The following is a 19547-nucleotide window of genomic DNA, read 5'->3' as shown; positions in this document are numbered from 1 at the left end:
TCTCTCTCATTTGGGGTGGAGAGGGAAAAATTGCTAAAACATGTCTGGAAGTCATATTTTCCTCTTAATTATTGAATCCCTTCCATTTTTTAAGAGTCAAAGGCAAACATTATGTTCTACTGCTAATCTTCTATGCCCTCTACACAGTCTGAATCTACTTACCTGCAATTATGTGCAAAAAGAGGAGCCAGAATTATTTTAAAAAATGAAATGCTTGAGGGGGGAGGGAGTGGCCCCTAAAATTATGATTATTCTTATGATTCCTATCAATAACAAATTAGGGTCCTTGAACCATGCAATGGTTGACTCACCAGTTTTCCTTTTCTGATCTGTCAAGGAGACTCACACTTTTTTTATTTTAATGAAGCACATAATGATGCCACAAGGGAAACTCCAAGGCAAATAATTAATAAGTGAAGCTTTCATTCCCAGAGGGTAAACATGGTATTTCTCCAGTATTTTCAGTCTAAGCCTGGGATATCTCACAAGACTTTTATACAGTCAATTAAATAGTTTTTTTCTTCCTAGTCCTTTTAGTTGAGCCTGGGAAAAAAATGTGCAGTCCATTTATAATAAATTGATTTCATTTCCATTATGCTTCCCAACCTTCACAAACTGTGTCACAAACCTGAGGTTAACATTAGTAAGCAGGTGAAGCCATCAGTGATGTCCAGTCAGAATAAGTTTTTCGATGGAAATGCAGTTTCTATGTCAGAATCTGGAAGACTCCTATTCACCCAAAAGTTTTTCATCTTCCCAAATCAAACTGTCTGAATCAAAACGTTTTTCTCTGAACAAATTCCACATTTGACAATACTTGCCGATAGTACCGCAGCTCCTCGGAGGCTTGTGCTTCAGATGCTTCCTGACCTTCTACCCTGCAAGCCTTTATGACATCTGGCCTTACATGTTCTCATTCTGTAAATATTCTAGAGGAATTAGTATTGATAGAAACAATCTGTGTGCGCACATGTGCACGTCTGTATATATACATATATATATTTGTACAAAAACAGATGCATATCTTTGAGATGTGTATGTACACACACAAACACACACCAAAGCTACACCCCAGAGAACAGTGGTGGAGTGAATTCCACCTGGAAAACAAGTGTTCAAGAACTACACTTATTTTAGAAAAATGGCATGGGAACCTTCCCTTTAGTCAAGCTTCTTCCAGTTGCAAATGGCTTACAAGGACACAGTACCTTCTCAACAGAGTTTAAGACACGCACACCACCAAAAGTGGAAGAACTAAGGAGAATGTCTTAAAGGACCACACTGCTTGTGAAATATGCAATAAGGAGCTAACCTAATTAGGAGATCTGTATTAATCTTGAGTAACAGCCAATTATCTGATCTGAGTGGTCCAAATGGTCAGATTATCATAGGCACAACCTCTGCAGAATACACTGTAAAAGGTTTGGCCACTCAGGGCACAGACACTGGTCTGCTTTTGTTTATCTTCCTCTCTTTCCAGTAAAGTATCAGAAATACCTACATTTCTGGGACACCACAGTGAGAAGTGTACTTGTAACTCACACGAAATCCTGTGCAAGGTTGTTCAAAATATCTGCAATTTAGCAGCATTGTTTGGTGAGCTTGTTAAAACTTCCACCCTCCAGTGAAATATGAAAATGAATTGGTTTCATTTACTCTTTGTAGATAGCTTGACTTAAATGTGATTTCAAAGAATGTATGTATAAATAAGAAGATATAACATGGTTATAGATGTGTTCTTTAGGTCCCCACTGAACTAATGGCTTCCCAGTTCTGAACATGAACATCAAAAGAGACTGATTTCAATACAGCTAATCACACCTGTAAAAGTATGCAAGTATTTTCATCGCACTATGGCTTTCTTTTTTTTTAAGGTGCCACCCCTTGTCTCTTCAAATACTCCCTATTGTATAATTTCTCAGTTCAAGAGTCACAAGGGAATGCATGCTAATTAAATGAGCCTTGGTCAACCTTAAAGGAAGCAAGATACCTAAAGAAGTTCCTAGGAAAATATATTTTGTGTAAGAAATACATTCTCTTTTCAATATCACTTGAAGGAAAGGTTTCATTACAGGCGATCTAGATTAGCATAGTGTTCTCAAGCTTCTTATTTGAATAAAAGAAGGATAAAGTTTGACCATTAAATTTCAAATATTTGGTATTTCTTCCTTCAGGTTAGTGTAAGATCTATTTAGATGCTTAGTCTTCTTGTGCTTAACTACGTGTATTAAAATTAGCCCCACAACACCATTAGGCAGTTTTCTCTATAAATAATATTTATTATTTGATCATATTCTGGAGGCTGGGAAAGAAAGGTCTGAGTGTAAGGCTGAATGTAAATGGATACAACTGAGATACTGATTCCTACCCAAGAGATTCTCATTTCTGAGTGTCCTGAAGGGTCAGGGTGTGACATTTCAAACAATGTTAGAACAAGGCCCAGACAGGCAGATGCACCCAGGCTGCCCAAGACACTAAGCCAGGACTTTTTAAAGACATTTTTGCCCTTACCATCTTCACTTTGAGAGGTACTGTTTAAGTGCTCAAACTGCAGGCTGCAAATTTAGATCCCTCATCTCTTGGTGAAAACTCAGTTATGGGGAAGGAAATAGGAAGTGGCAAAACTGAGGGGGAAAAAAAAAAAAAAAAGTCCTTTGTTTCTAGCTCCACTTCTTCCTCCCTTTAGTTGCATCCCCAAAATTATTCCCCAGGAGGAATAATGCTTGGGGGATATGGCTGGGAGAGGGAAGAATGTGATAAAGGTGGAAAACAGACAATGGATTGTATGGAGTTGTGCTGCCTATCATAAACCTTAGCAGGACTGTTCTTTCTCTGATCTTGTCTTAGCCCTTTTTACTTCTTCCAAGCTACATTTAGAATCCCACTTCCCAGAAGCTTCCAGTGAGTTACTCCTCTCCAGGGTAGTCTGCATACACTCCAATCTGAAATTTGTTTTAATTCGCTTCACGATGCATAGTTTTCCTATTAGCTACTGGTGAGAGCATTAGACAATCTGAAAAGCTTTGCCTGTTTTTAATTCCTACAATTCTTAAAAGGCACTAATGGTAGTTTGGAAAACATAATGAAGGGAACCGCTCTCTTCTGTAGCTACGTTGAGTTTGGTGGAGTTGTGTGCAAGGAGTAATTCTGGCAGAAAATGAGCATCTTCCCATATCACCATGCACTTTGAGACTGTAATGTTTCAGGAAGCTGTTAGTAGGCAGTAAGATGGAACATTTTGTCCTTAATCCTCAGGCCCTTAGTGTGAAAGTATATTCACAGATTCTATAAAGATTTACTTGCTCAAAGGATAACAACAATACTCATAAAAAACATCCTAGGGAAAAGAATGGCAGGGAGCAGCAAGAGTCACCTGTTTCACAGGGTAAGGTGAGCCAGGAGCAGAGTGTGACAGAGCAGAACAGCGAGTGACCCCACCGACAGGGAGTCCAGGTGCAAGAGCAGCAGGTCTGGGTCAGGATCAGGGACAGAGTGATCTGGGTCAGTCACAGCTCAGCAATCCCCTGGCAAGGCATCAGTGACACGGCAGGTCCAAGGCCAAGCCAGGAAGCTGAGCCCTCAGCTACAGGTCAGGGCCAGACTAACAAAGGTCCAAGATGGAGCACAAATATAGCTGCTGCTCACCTGCGACTTAGCATAAGTGGACGCCAGCAGTAAAGCCACAGCTTGCAAAAAACTGTTCCTGAGGGAAAGGAGGGGTAGGTCCTCTCTTCCAGCTTCCTTCACAACAGCTCTAGTCAGTGAGGGAGCTGGATGTTGACTGAGCCAGATATACTCTTTGATGTGGCAAGCTGAGTATTTAGAGAGGAAATGCACTGTGGACCCTGACAGCCAGTCCTGAACTGTTGCCAGAAACATTGCAGCACCTCAAACAGACAGGGGCAGGAAAGTGGGAGCTCCTTGCTGGCATGGACCTGCCCAAATAACTCTGGTCACAGACACAAATGTAAAACCCTGTGGTTGCACTCCTGTGGTAGATGCTCATGGACCTTTACCTCTGACATTAGGAGCAGGAAGAATGCACCTGAGTTAAAAGAATTGCTCACTCACCTCTAACACATACCATGAGCCTGAGAGTCTTTTAAGGGATGGAAGACTATGAGTCAAGAATGAAGGAAGCAGAGCAGAGCTGTGGATAAAGACGTGGGAACCAAACGGTATAAAACCAAAACTGGAACTGCTTTGTGGGCTGTTGAATTAACTGAAGACTTAATGGAGCTGTATCTATATAATACAGCTGTGCATACATGCTCACTTTTTTTTTCTTTTTTCTTCTTTTTTACTTTTCCAAAGCTGTCTCTAAATATAGATATTACAGAAAGTACCTGGTTTTTCCCACATTACATGTATAACAGAACAAACTCAAACAGTGAAGGATCAGGAACAGAAAAAGGACATCAGAGTAATGCTACAAAGACTAGCATTAGGCCTTAAATCTAATGGCTGTTTGCACACTGCAATTTGCTATATTCAAATAATTTTATGAAGGCAACTGGATGGGAGAACACAAAAATAACAGGACTCCATGAACTTCAGGATAGTTTGGTGTTTGCAGCAGAGCTACAAGACCCAGAAACACTAAGACACAATGTCTGGAAACAACCACAGAGCTCTCATCTGTAACAGTAAACAACTAATGCTACAATGTTATCACTGAACATTATTCTATGCTCCTACACTGGGAACTCAAACACAAAAGATTTTACACACTGAGCAGATTTATTCCTTGCATATGGGAACTGAAAGTTCAGTGCTTTCAGTCGTCTCTGAAAAAGGATATTGTTCTCTTCCCCAGTTGCATTGCAATAAGGATAACACAGAGGAAAGCAGCAGAGCTCCAGAAAAAAGATTTGCCTACAGATTTTCTTTTCCACATGAATCACAATGCTGCCCCACAGCTGCACTCCCGAGACTTCTGAAGAAACAAACTCTGTGTTTTATCTCTGAGCTGTTTGTATGTAACCTGGGCCACAAGCTTTTCTTTCCTTTTTTTTTTTTTTTTTTTAAATGCCCTGAAAGAAGACACAAGTTCTTTCAAAGTATTCCTTTTCCTGTTCACCACCCCCTTTCCATCTATTCAGCTTCATAGGCAGTAATTAACAACGAAGCAGAGAATAAACTTACTAGGTGCATGAGTTTCCATGTTGCCTGGAGGTTTGGCTGGAAGTTGCGACAGAGCTAATAGGATGTGGCTATGCTGATCATATGCACAATCTGCTTCTGCACTGACTTAAGTTGTGAACAGTGTTAGCAGCTATTTCCATCCTGGCTTGATCCTTCTTTAAGCAAGCCACAGACTGAAGCTAATTAGCCAGACCTTCTGTTTTGGTTATTACCCCTGTGGAAGAAAGAGAGAGAAAAATGGCAAAACTCCCGTGACCTGAGAGTCCATAGCAATTCTCTACTGGAAGTTCAGCATCTTGTCTTCGTGTTCCATAATACCTCAGCAAGCAACATAACAACATATTTTGTCCTAACTCCGCAGAAGGCAGCAGAGGAGAGGAAGAAAAAGCTAATGCAAAACCAGGGTTCTGTAGCAGCCAGCTCTGTTTGAAAAGCTGTTCTTTCAAGGATTAGACTTAAATCCTGGAGGTGGTTTCAGTGAGGAAGAGTGTCTGTATATCTGCAAAGCTTTACAGTGTTTCAAGGTAGAACGTAAGTGCGGTAACCTTTTTATAAGGCTGTATCTCAGGTACTCAAGTCACTTTACTGCCTGGATGCTGCACTCTCTTTCTTGCATGAAATATTCATGGGATTATCTTGTAATCAACTGTATAGTCAGACCAAGTGATGGATTCTGCTTAGCCTTCAACCTTATATACTGGGAGAAAAGGTTATTCCTGACCTTCTGAGAAAGGATTTATATTTGCTAATGCTAATTGGAGACAGGTGAAATTATTTGAAGTTCAAGTCTTTTTCTTCTTTCAAGCTTATCTGTGACACTACAACAGTCTGTCTAATACAAGAGGTGGGAATGGATTTGTTCAATGATAATAAAGTACAGTGCTTCTGGTGGCATGTGAATTAGGGTTGTGTACTGGGTCATGATCTGCAAGAGTAGCAGATGTCTATATCACAGGGAGAAGTGCTAGTATCTTATGTTAATCTCAGAACTTCATTTAGAAACTGCCTTCAGTTACAAAACAAGAAACATCCTGCCTTCCACAGCTTCTGGACTGACTGGTCTAAAAACTATTAAATTACAGAAATTAAAAAAAAAAAAAAATAGAAATTACCCTCAGGTACTGTGTAAGCTTTCTAGAAGGGAAGATGTTACTTCAAACAGTTTGCACGCTAGTCTATGCATACTAGTTTTGAGATGGCATGCCTGATTTTATTTTTTTTAATTGCATGAGCACCCCATCCATTTGAATAAATGAATCCCACTTTAATCAAATGTCCACAACTGTTCTCCAGCTACATTTCAGACCTACTTGTTATGGGGCAAGGGATAACAATGTAGAACTATAGAATACTCCATGGGAAGCATCTGTTGAACTGCTTTTTTGTGTTGATGTTTTACAAGCATTAGTCTACTCCTTGGATAGATAGTAAATCTACTGCTTTGTATACACTTATCTCTGGGAGAGGGGAATGAAAAGTTGCTGAAAATTATGCAATTTTATATTGATATTTTATGCTGCATGAACTAAATGATAAAACAGAAAGGCACACCCACTATTTTTGAGGGAGTATAGGAATGTAGAGCCAGGTTCTGCCAGGATCCTTATGGACACAAAGCTCTGCCTACATGGGTTCAAATTACTAGCTCCTATAAGCCATGAGGATGGGTCCATTACAGGTAATACAGTTAGTACAGGTAATAAATAATATACTCATGAGGCAATAACATAGGAAGCAATATCCAGCTAGTCAAAAAGGAAATGGGTTTGTCTGGGGGATTTTTGTTTGCCTGTTTGAGTTAGGACATTTTCCAATAGAGAAAATCATATCATCTTTGTGTTTCGTAGGGTATCTGGATATGGTGTTAGCTCATAATGTAAAGCCAGAGCAAATAATGCCAATATAGCAGATTGTGTTTCACCTGCTGTAGAGGTACTTGGAAGTCTGTAAAAGTTAGCAGAAAGATTACATGCCTTTAATAATTAACAAGTTTTATAAGATTCCTTCCCAAATCCATTTAATGTTCATGTAAATCTATCTTGTATCAAGTTCACCAATCCAACTGGTCTTCTAAAGTGATTAGATGCATTCGGAATCATTGGTGGAAAGGCAAAAACAAAGATAGCTAGCTCAAAACAAGACTCACAAGCAGTATGTGCAAGTTAAAAATGATGTCTTTCAAAGCCTGAATTCTGCTGGTAAATGTTAATTGTACTTTCTGATGTACAGCATGATTCTGCTGTTTTGGCACGCTACTACTGTTCGTGTGCACAGCTGTCTACTAAGCAGGCACTTGATTACAGGCCTGAGTTTATTCACTTCTTCCAGGAAAGAATGCTGCTGAAAACAGCAGAGCTGCACTAAAATAAAACTGGACTGTGCAGAAGGCAATTGAAACCTGCAGGGAGGAACTCTGAGCCAATTTCTTTACTGACATCACCAGAAAGACAGCTCAGTTGGGGTAGGCTGCCTGAAAACGGCTTGCTTCTCATACTAGCAGGTGAGGGCCAAAAATCTATGTACCTTCTCAGCCTGTTAAGGGAGATGCTATAGTATTCCCTTCCTTTTTCTCTTTCTCACTTGTCTGTTCCTATGACAAAATTTTCAAGGAAAACACTACTTTGGACTTATGCATCAAGCACTACAGGACCTTGGCTTTGCTTGTCATATGTAGGTGCTAGCCAGACCTGATTAATAACAGCCTTGACCATACAAAAGTCCACAGAATTCTATTCTGTAAGGAAAAAACACTAAGTTCTCATGAGATATATTGTGTGACCACTTTAGTCCACGTACTGGCATAGATGTTTGAAAGCAAAATTGCAGCCAAGCAAGGTGACAAAAAGCCATGCAGCATTGGACATATTCTTGAATTGGTCTAATGTTTTAATACAGCTCTGTTTGTCCAGTTATATTGAACTACAAATGCTATGAGTTTGATCCTATAACCCAGCATTTTTCCAATAAATTACTTGGCTCTCCTTAGAAAAAATGTTAATTGCTTTTGTCTGAAAGCAAATATCTTTATTTCAGTTTGTTTCTCCCATGAAACACTTATACTTTTCTTATTAAATGAGTTTGTTCTTTTTTTTCAGCTGGGATAGAGTTCATTTTATTCCTAGTAGCTGATATGGTGCTGTGTTTTGGATTTAGGATGAGAATAATACTGATAACACACTGATGTGTTAGTTGTTGCTGAACAGTTCTTAGACCAAGTCAAGGACTTTTCAGCTTCTCATACTGCCAGCCAGCAAGGAGGCTGGGGTAACACAAGGAGCTGTGAGGGGACAGAACCAGGACAGCTGACCCAAATTGGCCAAAGGGATATTCCGTGCCATATGACATCGTGCTGAACAATACAGCTGGGGAAGTTGGCTGGGGTAGGCACTGCTTGGGGACGGCCTGGGCACAGGTGAGGAGGTGGTGAGCAATTGCATTGTGCATCAATCACTTTATATATTATTACTAATAATATTATTTTCCCTTCCTTTTCTGTCCTATTAAACTGTCTTTATCTCAATCCACAAGTGAATGGCTGTGTGGTGCTTAGCTACCTGATGGGTTAACCTACAACTGTCCTTTGGGACATGTCCAATGTGGGGCATGAAGTGTCGAGTTAATGACAGATCTGATCAGAGTATGATAATACAAAACTGTTATAAGCATTCTGTCAGTTTAATAGTCACTGGTTACAATGTTGATTTTTTTTCTTGCTTTCAGAGTTGTATTGTGTAACACTTGCTGCATGTGTTCCCTGTTGTGCTGTTGATCATCTCTGGGGGGCTTGTTTAATGTTATCATTTTGCTGTACTGTGTCACACTGGCTTAAGATATGATGAAATTACTAGTCATGAGATTAATCCAGTATTTCTATTCAGCATTGCCATTATCTCTGTACTTTGGGAACCCTCTCTTCAAAACTATTAATAATTACACCCTTTACTTTTTCTCCTTGGGAAACCAATCTATGGGGGAGACAAGGGTGTACACCTTACCCCATTTCTTCATTTTCCCTTTCTCCTTCATCCCCCTCTTCTCCTCCAGGCTAGTTACAATAGATCTTGAGAATTTTGAATATCCTTGGAATGTTCAAACCAGCATGTTCCTATTGCTATGTCGCCTGAATATGTTTCAGGTTTTGTTTAAGGTTAAATAAATATTTAAGAATACCACCCAGAGATCTGCCCTAAGGCAGGATAGTTGTGGGTGGCAGGGAGTGTGGGAGGATATGGGCAGTTCCCCAGACAGAGTGGAAGGGCTGATCTTACTTCTAGTCTTAACAAAAGTACCTCTGATTTGTATTTGCCAGAAATGAGTAATGAATACTATGACTAGGACTAGAGGGGCCCTGCCTCCAGCCAGGGGGAGGAAAAGGACAACTCAGTTTATGGGTCTGTGTCGATTTGATGGTCTGGCACATAAGACCCATAAGAGTATGAGGCTGCAGAGGACACCAGTGCACAATGCTATCAAGCTATAAAGGGGCAGAATCCATCTGTATTTCTGGAGTGACAGGGGGATCTCAATAGCTAACTGTATTGGAGGCCAAAGTGAGCCTAACTGGGAATGAGTGGCAAAAGCACTGTTGTGACTTGCCTGAATGCTCCATGCATCCTTGGTACAGACTACCTCAGGAGAGGGTACTTCAAAGATCTAAAAGGGTACTGGTGGGCTTTTGGCATAGCTGCCTTGGAAATGGAAGAAATTAAACAGCTGTCTACCTTGCCCAGAGGACCCTTCTCTTGTGAGGCTGATGAAGGTGCAGTTGAACCAAAGTGTCCAAATTGATATTCAGAACCATATGATGTTATGCTGAATAATAAAACTGGGGAGAGTTGGCTGGGTTGTGTGTGGGGGGTGAGGTGGCCACTGCTTGAGTATTGGTCAGCAGGTGATAAGCAATTGCATTGTGCATCATTCACTTTATATATTTTTATTATTATTACTGTTATTACTATTATAATTTCCCCTTCTTTTTCTGTCTTATTAAACTGTCCTTAGCCCATGAATTATTAACATTTTTTTTAATTCTCTCCCCCATCCCAATAGGATTGGGGGTGGAGTGAGCAAACAGCTGTGCAGTGCCGTTGTGTCTTAACCCGGCAGGCTGCTAAGGACCACATAGCTGTTTGCTCACCCTCCCCTCCCCTGCAAGTGGGATGGGGGAGAGAATCAGGAAGAAAAAAGGTAAAAGTTCATGGGTTGAGATAAAGACAGTTAAACAGGACAGAAAAGGAAGAGAAATAATGATGATGATGATGTTAATAATAATAGAATGTATAAAGGAATTGATGTACAAGGCAACTGCTCATCACCTAGCGACCAATGCCCAGTCTGTCCAAAAGCAGCAGTTCCCTCTGCCCCTCAGCCACCCACTCCATATTTACTGTTCAGCACTATGTCATATGGCATGGAATATCCCTTTGGCCAGTTTGGGTCAACTGTCCTGGTTCTGTCCCCTCCCAGCTTCTTGCGCACCCCCAGTCTCCTCGCTCACAGGGCTATATGAAATGCTGAAAAGTCCTTGATTCAGTGCAAGTACTAAAACATCAGCATGTTATTGACACTATTCTCATCCTAAATCCAAAACACAGCACCATACCAGCTACTAGGAGGAAATATAACTGTCTCCTAGCCAAAACCGGGACAGATGCCTAGCTGCCTGCTGGGTTAAACCACAACAGAGTTAGAAGTAATTGAAGCAAGAATGTTTGCCTGTTTGTTGGACAAACTTTTAATTGAACACTGTCCATCCACTTTGCTGATGATTAAAATGCTAGCTACACTCATCTGATTTTTCAATGGTTACAGAAAACTGTAGCCCCATCTCTGCCCTGTGGATGTCCTTGTGTGTCCTTCCCATGTGGATAAGCTGGTGCTTGGCTCATACAATTATCTAATTAGAAGGCCTGTCTGAAGCCATGAAGCCTTAGGCTGCAATCCTTTCAGCTTTTGCAAGCTAAGAAATGTCAGTCTGGGTCAAGGCACTAAATGAAAATGAAGGGGCAGCCCAGTGGTGTGGTAAGCAGAAGAGGACAACATTGTTTTTCACCCTCTATCTACTCCTTTTCTCTACTCCTCTCTGATGTTACAGGCTGCTCTTTCAGCAGTTGCTTATTTCCAGCATCAGATGAATTGCCATGCAGCTGATTACCTAGGGGACCCAAATCCATCTGTCAGGATGCTTAATATCTGGAGGCAGCTATAGTGATGGAGGAAAACTGGTGACATCTACTGCAGTAAGTGGGGATGGTGCTAATTAAAACTTGTTTGTTTGTTTGTTTTCTCCCTGGGGTTATTGTGGATTTATGTTTTTGATCCCCTTTTTGATCCTACAGCAGAATAAACAGACATTCAAGAGCAATATAGGGTATCTTGCATGAATAATAAGGAAAGAAAGGGCCTGCATGCTGTATGTACTGAGTCCACAGCTGAATGGCGAAAGAGGAGAAGCAGGGATCTATCTGGTTCCTCTCTAAAAGGAGTATAACTTGCCTATTCAGTTGAACGCATAGAGGGAGTTTTTCAAAAGAGAATGCTCTCAAAAGTGATGCCTCCAAAGGCAAACACTCACGCAGATAAGGAGGTGTTTTGACCCATTTAATCACACGACATTGGCATTCATGGGAGAAGAAATGGCTCTTCACCTCAAAACTTTCTTCACAGTTACCAGTGAGGCAATGGTGGAAATGTCCTCTGAAATGCCTTCCATATCTATAGATGCAAACTTAAATAGTGCACAGGGACAACCTGATTCCCTGACCTTTTCTGCTAGACTTCTCAGGAGCACTCTTACCCTTCAGGACCTCTATATATACTTTTCATTATTTCAAGAAAGATTCTGCTAGAGCTGGAGAAACCATGATTTTTCACCCATAGCCTATTTCCAAGCTTTACAGATTTCATCACAAAAGTTTGGAAAGTTTAGTGTTGACAACAACAACCACCTCCCAGCCTCCCAGCTGACTTACCAGAAAGATACCTCAATTCAACAAGAAGTTGGAGTATTTCTTGTCTTGCAAAAAGATAAATGGAATAAACAGGTTTTTTTTCTTTTATACATTTTTTTTTTTAATTAGTATTTCCCATTAAAAGTGCTTGACCAACACTAGATTTCACCAACAACCACCCTCTGGAAATTCTTTTCCCTTCTGTAGCCTGACCAGACCAAATGGAATTTAAATCCTAATAAATTTATCCATGTCAGCAGTAAGTAAATTAAATCTGCCACTGTCAATTCCACTTTTGAAAGAACTCTAACTTTTTTAGCTAATACAACAGTTGAAGTTCTGGCATCCAGAATAAAGAGAGATGAGCTTTCTCCTTAAGCTGGTCTGTAGAAGTGCTGTGGTAAATAGGTTAAAAGCTGTCTCTTAGCCCCATTTACAGATGCTGAGGTTTTGCATATGGTATACAACATGTCCTTAGCACACAATTTCTTTGCATTCAACTTAAGGAGAAAAATGTATATGGATTACCGAAATATTTGGTTGCCTGAGCCATAATCATTATTGTGTACCAAGAACTCTGACTGTAAAGTGCCACATGCATTACATGCATACAGCATGTAATTAAGGTCTGAAGTGGGGAATGAAAGTACAAAGTCTCTGAAGTCAGTGCTAAAAGCTTTGGGACATGTTCTTTAAGTAGAAGCAACTGTTTCCGTTACCACACCATTTTCTTTTATTGATGAGGATAACTTTTCATGGTTAAGATGAAAGAACAATGCAATCTCAAATGTCTCTTCTATAAACCATACCAATACTGCTCGATTGTGCTAGTAAATTTTATTGTTTGTTATGCTGATACAATTAGTTAGTCAGAATTCTACTGAATAAAACCGTCTACAGAGAGGAAATGAGGCTTTCACTGTAAAGTTCTTTCATCATAAAGCTCAAGATTAAACCACTGGGCTCCTTCAAAATATTCACTCTGTACACTTCCGCAAATTGCATTCACACTGAGAGGCAGAAGGGATGTAATGTTGCACCACTGTGCCATTGGCACACCGGAGTGGGATCATGACTGCTGTTGTTAGAGTGGCTGTACAGCAGCTGCACACATCTTCCCATTTCCCCATCTGAACGGAGTATCTTGTATTGCTTCTACACTTGCCCTAGACAGAAAAAGAGATACTAAGTTTGAATAGTGCCAGAAACCCAGTGAAATCAAAATCTAGGTCTTCAAAACATCCATGGACTTCTTTGCCTGAAGTTCAGTGTTCTGCTGCAAAACATGAATGCAGAAACAGGTATCTGATTCCGGAGTGTGGGGTGCTAATCAAAGACTAATGTCTTATGAACATAAGCATAGCAAAGAAGAGATGAAGGAACTGGTCACACACAAAAAAATCTGTGCTTTAAAATACACTAGGTGATATCCAGCATTATTGTGTTGGCTTCTAAGCACACACAAAATGGTAGTAAGAAACACTCTTCTCTTATCACCTCAGCCATATGGGATGTGCATTCAGAAAGTGCGTTAGTCCAACTGCTGCAATCCCTTCAATTTTTCAGTTGTTTCTAAGATGCATTTCTTGTTGCTCTGCATGCTAAGCATGTACACTGTTGTCCACCTGGTTGATATTTCCATTGTTCTTCCTGTCTGATTACTTTCCAAATTTAGAACTAGCTGTCCATTACTTTGACATATGCTTTCATGATATAAAAACAAAAGACCTCACATCAAACTCTGTCAGAGTCCATTTGTTTTTGTGGTTTTTCATTTTTATTTCTGAGATTAATACCAAATATATATATATATATGCATAACATTATCAGGAAGAAGTTTAGGAAAAAACATAGTGCCAATCACAGCAGAAACATTTAGTTTGCTCAACATATGGCCAGACTCACAAAACAAAATCTGTACTCATGCAGGAGAAACTTCAGTACATATGACTCGATGGCTAAGAACCTGATTACCACTGATTTTTGTGGATAGGACAAGAGGTTAAGCATATATCTTCTTTTTCTTTTAATCAAGGGTAAGTATTGTTGTTCTTAAAGCTTCCTTTCATATTAAGTTTTGCATAGCAAATGGAGGCCCTGCATCAGTTACCGATGAGAAAAGCCTGGGCATGTGTACTGCTAATAACCCGTCCCCATTCTTTTTTTTCCCAGTAGTCACGATAAACTGGAAGATTCATTTTGCTTACGGCACCAGCTAAATATAATACTCAAGTAGCTGAGTGCAACGCAACTTCTTGGTTTCCATCCATGTACATCATCATTAGGTCTGCATACAAGGGTTGCATACAGTCCTTGTATGAAGCATGGTTATCTCAGATTGAGCAGTTGTCTTGCTGTGACCCAGTGAGCGAAGAGAATTTCCTTGTTGGATCCCAGTCTCAGGGAGATGGAAATATCCAGAAGGGATGCTATGCTCCTGTGTCAAATGAAAGTTGCTATACAAGTTGTAAGGAGTGTTGGGCAGGAAAATTCTGTACCATTAAGCTTTTAATCTGATTATGGAAATGAATAAGACATGCAGAACACAACAGCTTAGTGCTCTGGCCAACAGAGGAGTTATAGAGCTTACAGAGCACAAAAGTCAAATCACAGCACTTGAATTTAAACATCTGTTTAAAGCATCATGCATCTAAATACCTATTTACACTCATAAGCCAGCTTCAGAGCCTAAAGAAGGATATGTGTACCTAACTTTAGACTCAGATCTGAAAATCAACTTCAGTTATACTAAAATGAAAATTCTCTTCTGTGTAGAAAGTCCTCATTAAACTATTTCAGAGACATTCATTTCTGATGGAAGCAAAGGAGTATGAACTAAGCCTTCGCGCCTCAGATTGTGTGCCTTTTTGCATGGTTGCTTGAATACAGAAAATCCAGCATCACCAAATTACTTTAGGAAGTAAGTGTCAATTAGGTTTACACAGTTTGAGTGAGTCAGTGAGGACAGAAACTGATGCTCTGTTTACTGAAGTGTAGCCATGGTGGAGCCAGAAGGTCCCCTTGTGGAAGACAGAAAACGGGCAAGGGAGGCAAGGGAAGGTGTAGGGGTGGGTGTGTGGGAGTGCTTTTATTTTTTACCTCACAATGAGAAATAGGCACTTCCTTTTCAGCCACACATCCGTTGATGTTCTGATATTGCAGTCTGGTACTTACTGGTCGACATTCCTCTTCCACACCTACCAAGTTAAAAGAAAAAGGGAAAAAAAAATAAAAAGGAAAGAAAATAAAAGAAAAAAAAAAGCATTTGACAATGCTGGAAATTGCTTCTGTGTGAATGAATTGCTCTACATGGATAAAGCAGCTTACTAAAATTCCACTGGAGAACAGCTTTTCCCTCATAGATTAATAAAGGTTGGAAAAGACTTCCAAAATCATCCAGTCCAACCATCCACAACCACCAATTACCCACTAAACCATGTCCCTAAGCACCAGGTCCAACCTTTTCTTAAACACCCCCAGGGACGGTGACTCCACCACTTCCCTCAGCAACCCGTTCCAATGCCTGACTACTCTTCCTGAGAAGAAATATCTCCTAATTTCCAACCTGAACCTCCCCTGGAGCAACTTGAGACCATTCCCTCTCATCTTATCACTCATTATCTGCAACAAGAGGCCGACCCCCATATTTCTTTTCAGTTGACTGCTTTGTTTTAATGCTTCTTTGCAACCTAATGTCTGCCTTTTACTCCCTTTTGAAAGATTCTGCAAGGCTACATTGGGCAAGCCAAATGCAGAGGAAAATAATGAGGACACATGTAGGAACCCCAGTAACTTAATCAGAGAATCAGACTATCTTGACCTGGCTACTCCTGAGACTGTCACAAGAGACAGATCTCATTCCCTCAGAATGATGCCCTTCAAGATGAGTCAACGGAAGCAGCTCTCCAGATCACCTTATAGACTGAGATGGGTCACTGCCTACGGATGCATGGGACTCATTATGGGATGTGAGGGAAGTACAGCTTAGGGTTCTATAAGACTCACTAGGGGATTTTTTAGGGAAGGAACCAATGTTGGGGAAAGAGAGGAATCAGGGAGGATTGGGAGGAACAATGACAGGAATACAGATGGATAAAGGCATAAAGGTGGGGTGGTTGCATGTTAAACAGCTGCTTGTCCATAGTTTTGTCTGACCTCGCCCTGCCCAACTCAGTCTCTGTAGTCTCCCCTGTCTTATTAAACTCTATATCTAATTATGTCCTGGGTGATAGACTTTCTATTCTGTGTACATGTCTGTGTATGGAAGGTATATATATATATATATGGATTTTATACATATATAAATGTGTATATTAAGTGCCAGCAACAGCACTTGGACCACAGGTCACAGGGCCCATGAGGATAGGCAGGATGGGACAACAAAACAATTACAGAAATACTATTGCAAAAAATCAAAGTTTGGGTCAACAGAAATTTTGCCACTGTCCTCAGCAAGCCATGAATTATTCTTATACTTGTTTTCCAGTACTTTTTGATGTTTTGCTAGTAAGTTCCCCATTTGATATTTTTGTTTGTTTGTTTTGTCTCTCCTGTCTAATGAGAAATTCACACAAGAAGCAGTAGGTCTGAATTTGTTATGTGTGGAGCAGCATACATAGCTTTCAATAATTTTTCTGTGTAAATGTCATCACCAAATTAATTGCCTGTGTGCCTTGCTAAAGCTTCGCATTTTATACACACACACACGCATATATATATAGACTAAAAAAAAAAAAAAGCTTGAAAAGTGTTTCTGACTCCAGGGCTCTTGGAGCTGCCAATTCTCTTTTAATGATTTCATAACTTTATTTGATAAAACTTCTTCACCTAGGAGGAATATGCAGTTTTGTCCACAGAACTGAAAATCCCAAACAAAATAATTGTTAGTCTCAACAACAGCTTTGCAGCCTTTTTGATCCTGACTTATTGACTTGCTCTCAAGTTACTTTACTTCTATCATTTACTTTTGTGTAGACCTTCTCCTTTGCAAAGTCAACTGCTTATAGTTTAACAGGACGTATCCAGTTGAGATCAACTGAGAAAAGACATAAGAAGCAGAGATGCAACTCATTTCTGAAGGGGGAAAATAAGGATTATCCTTTAAAATTAATTAAGTCCTTTGCTAGTACCACAAAAGAAAAAAAAAGAAGAAGAAAATAAGCCTGTTCAGTTATGTGCTCCTACACAAAAGTACTTAAAGCCTGTAACAATGCACTTAGACACACTAATGAACTGCAATTGCCAAGGTATACCATACTAAGAGGAACTGTTTTCTTAAACAACTTCTGCTCAAAGCCATGTAGGGACTCTACAGAGCCAAAGTCACCAGCCTAAACTGTGCTTTGAACTTGAGATAAGAAATTAATTGCCCAATTGTTTATGGTACTAAGGTGTCTGAAAGATAAGCTCTTTCAAGACCTGGGAAGGTGATGTAACCTACATCTAAGCACCTGTATCCATAAGAAACCGATTATTTTCTTATCTGAGCTTTAAGATTAAATAAATTACTCTGATTTTGCAGTATCTTTGCCAGATCTTGGCATTCCCTACAGAGTATGTAACAAACGGCATATTGCTACTGAGTGTCCTGGTTGAATTCCAGGTCTGAGAAAGATGTAATTAATGGGGAGAAGTGAAGAATGTTTAGTGTCTAGAAGTGTCAGATTGATTCAAAATCATGTGTTAATCACTGTTCTTCCTTTCATACACAAATCAACTGATAACTCACAATTAGTTGACTGCATGCAATATGTTAGCTTTTGCGTTGGATTCCTTTTTTTATGAAGAAATCTGAATAGACAAGTGACCAGGAATAGGACTGCACTATAACATGAGACTTCAGTTTTGATCTATATCCAAGCAAATGTCAATGGGAACGAGGATTTGAAGGGCCATGCAATATGGACTCAGTTAGTAAAGCCCATTCATCCCCACATCTTTTAAATATTAAGATGTTTTTCAGAGTAGGTAATTTTCAGTATTCCTTCCTCGAAGACTAAATATAGACTAATGCTCTCTTAACTAAATTACCTGTTTGAGTGGTTTGATGACAGTCTATCTCAATCGCTCTCTGACTTGCATTTCTAAAGGCAGAACTCAGTGGTTATGTAGACAAGCAATGGCAACAAACTCTGTAGGAGTTAACTTCTTTCATCAGGGGTATTATTACATCAGCAACTGTGGCAGTGTGGTGATGGGCTGCTATACTGGGCATCTTTTATTTATTAGCGCATGCATAGAGTAAAACAAGACATAATGGAGGACAGGCAAGATGTTGATATTCTGACATTTTCTTTCGAAAATATCAATCTTTTCTTTTTTTCTTTTTTTTTTTTTTAATGAGCTACAGGTTTGGTGTTTTTTTTGTTGTTGTTCTGTATGCTTTCGGGTTTTTTACTTACCAAGGAAAACCTGAGAGGCTGTCTGTTCAAAAAAGCTTCAGAGATTTGTTTTAGAAATGAGAGCCCATCCTTCCTCATGTAAGGAAACCCCCTTCTACATTCACAGACTGACTGACATTCAGATTATCTACACAGTGATGCATGAAATTAAGAGTTGCTGGACTTACTCCTAAACTGCATAATTTAAGATGCAGGCAAGCTGTTCAACAGGCATGAACCATTGATAAGCATCTGCCCCACCAATTTTTTTTGTTATTACAATATCAAAAAATATTTATAATTACATTATTTTAACCATCTCTTTTTGCTAAATACATTTTAAATCCATTGTATATTCATGAAGTGGTTGCCTCACATATTCAGTATCAGGTTATGTGACTTGTCAACCTGTATGTGATACTGTTCCCATTCTTTTCAGATGAACAATTAAATATAACATTCATAATTCAACATCTGCAAAACAGTATATACTAAAATGCGTAGAGTATCTATTTCTTTCAAAGCGCTTGTGAATACTGCCAAAACACATGTTCTAGTGGAAAAAACATGATAGCAGTACCTGTATCAGAGGGGGTGACTTGTCCAATGGTTTATTTTGACTACATTGCTTACCCCTGTTTTATCAAAGTACATCAATGTCAAACTTTGCTTCCTACCCAGTAGCTTACACTCCCTGCAATTTCCAAACAAGTCTTTTCATTTATTTACTTACATGTGTCACAGCAGGTATTGCCAAGTTTTGCAATTCTCCCCTAAAACAATAAAACATACTTCTATTTTGGCACAAGCAATAAACATTTGTTCTGCAGAAAGCCTACAAAAGGATGTTTGAAACAGTGTATTTAGGTGAGAAAACTGCATTTCTATACTGTATACAAATATAAGTCTATATTAGTAATCATAATTTCATTTTAATCCATTTTAAGTTGTTGAACCTGTGATTATATTTGTTGAAAACTGATTGGAAATATTTGATGATTTTAACAAGTTCAACATTTTAAAATATTGCTTTTACCACAGTTTATAATAGCAGCCTTTTAAAGTAAACATG

The 19547-nt window shown here is 39.5% G+C and overlaps 2 protein-coding genes across 3 annotated transcripts in view; both read right to left on the bottom strand.

Moving 5' to 3' along the window:
* ANO2 (anoctamin 2) overlaps window positions 1-5652 on the bottom strand; it is a 204411-nt gene extending 198759 nt beyond the window's left edge. The window contains exon 1 of the mRNA XM_048046752.2: window positions 5146-5652. Within this exon, the coding sequence (XP_047902709.2) occupies window positions 5146-5164 (19 nt within the window). The 5' untranslated portion in view covers window positions 5165-5652. The remainder of the gene's footprint in view (window positions 1-5145) is intronic.
* A 7261-nt stretch (window positions 5653-12913) lies between these two features.
* VWF (von Willebrand factor) overlaps window positions 12914-19547 on the bottom strand; it is a 148000-nt gene continuing 141366 nt past the window's right edge. Inside the window, exons 50-52 of one of the 2 annotated variants that reach the window (XM_013195995.3) lie at window positions 19209-19248; window positions 15195-15292; window positions 12914-13261 (exon numbers count right to left, since the gene is read on the bottom strand). In XM_013195995.3, coding sequence (XP_013051449.2) covers window positions 13073-13261; window positions 15195-15292; window positions 19209-19248 — 327 coding nt within the window. In that variant the 3' untranslated portion in view covers window positions 12914-13072. Of the gene's footprint in view, window positions 13262-13352; window positions 14533-15194; window positions 15293-19208; window positions 19249-19547 lie in introns of those variants that run through there. The other variant, XM_048046749.2, reaches the window with a different exon arrangement.

Source organism: Anser cygnoides, chromosome 1, assembly GCF_040182565.1.
Source record: "Anser cygnoides isolate HZ-2024a breed goose chromosome 1, Taihu_goose_T2T_genome, whole genome shotgun sequence".
In the NCBI taxonomy this organism is placed as follows: domain Eukaryota; kingdom Metazoa; phylum Chordata; class Aves; order Anseriformes; family Anatidae; genus Anser; species Anser cygnoides.
This window is presented reverse-complemented; position numbering and strand designations above follow the sequence as displayed.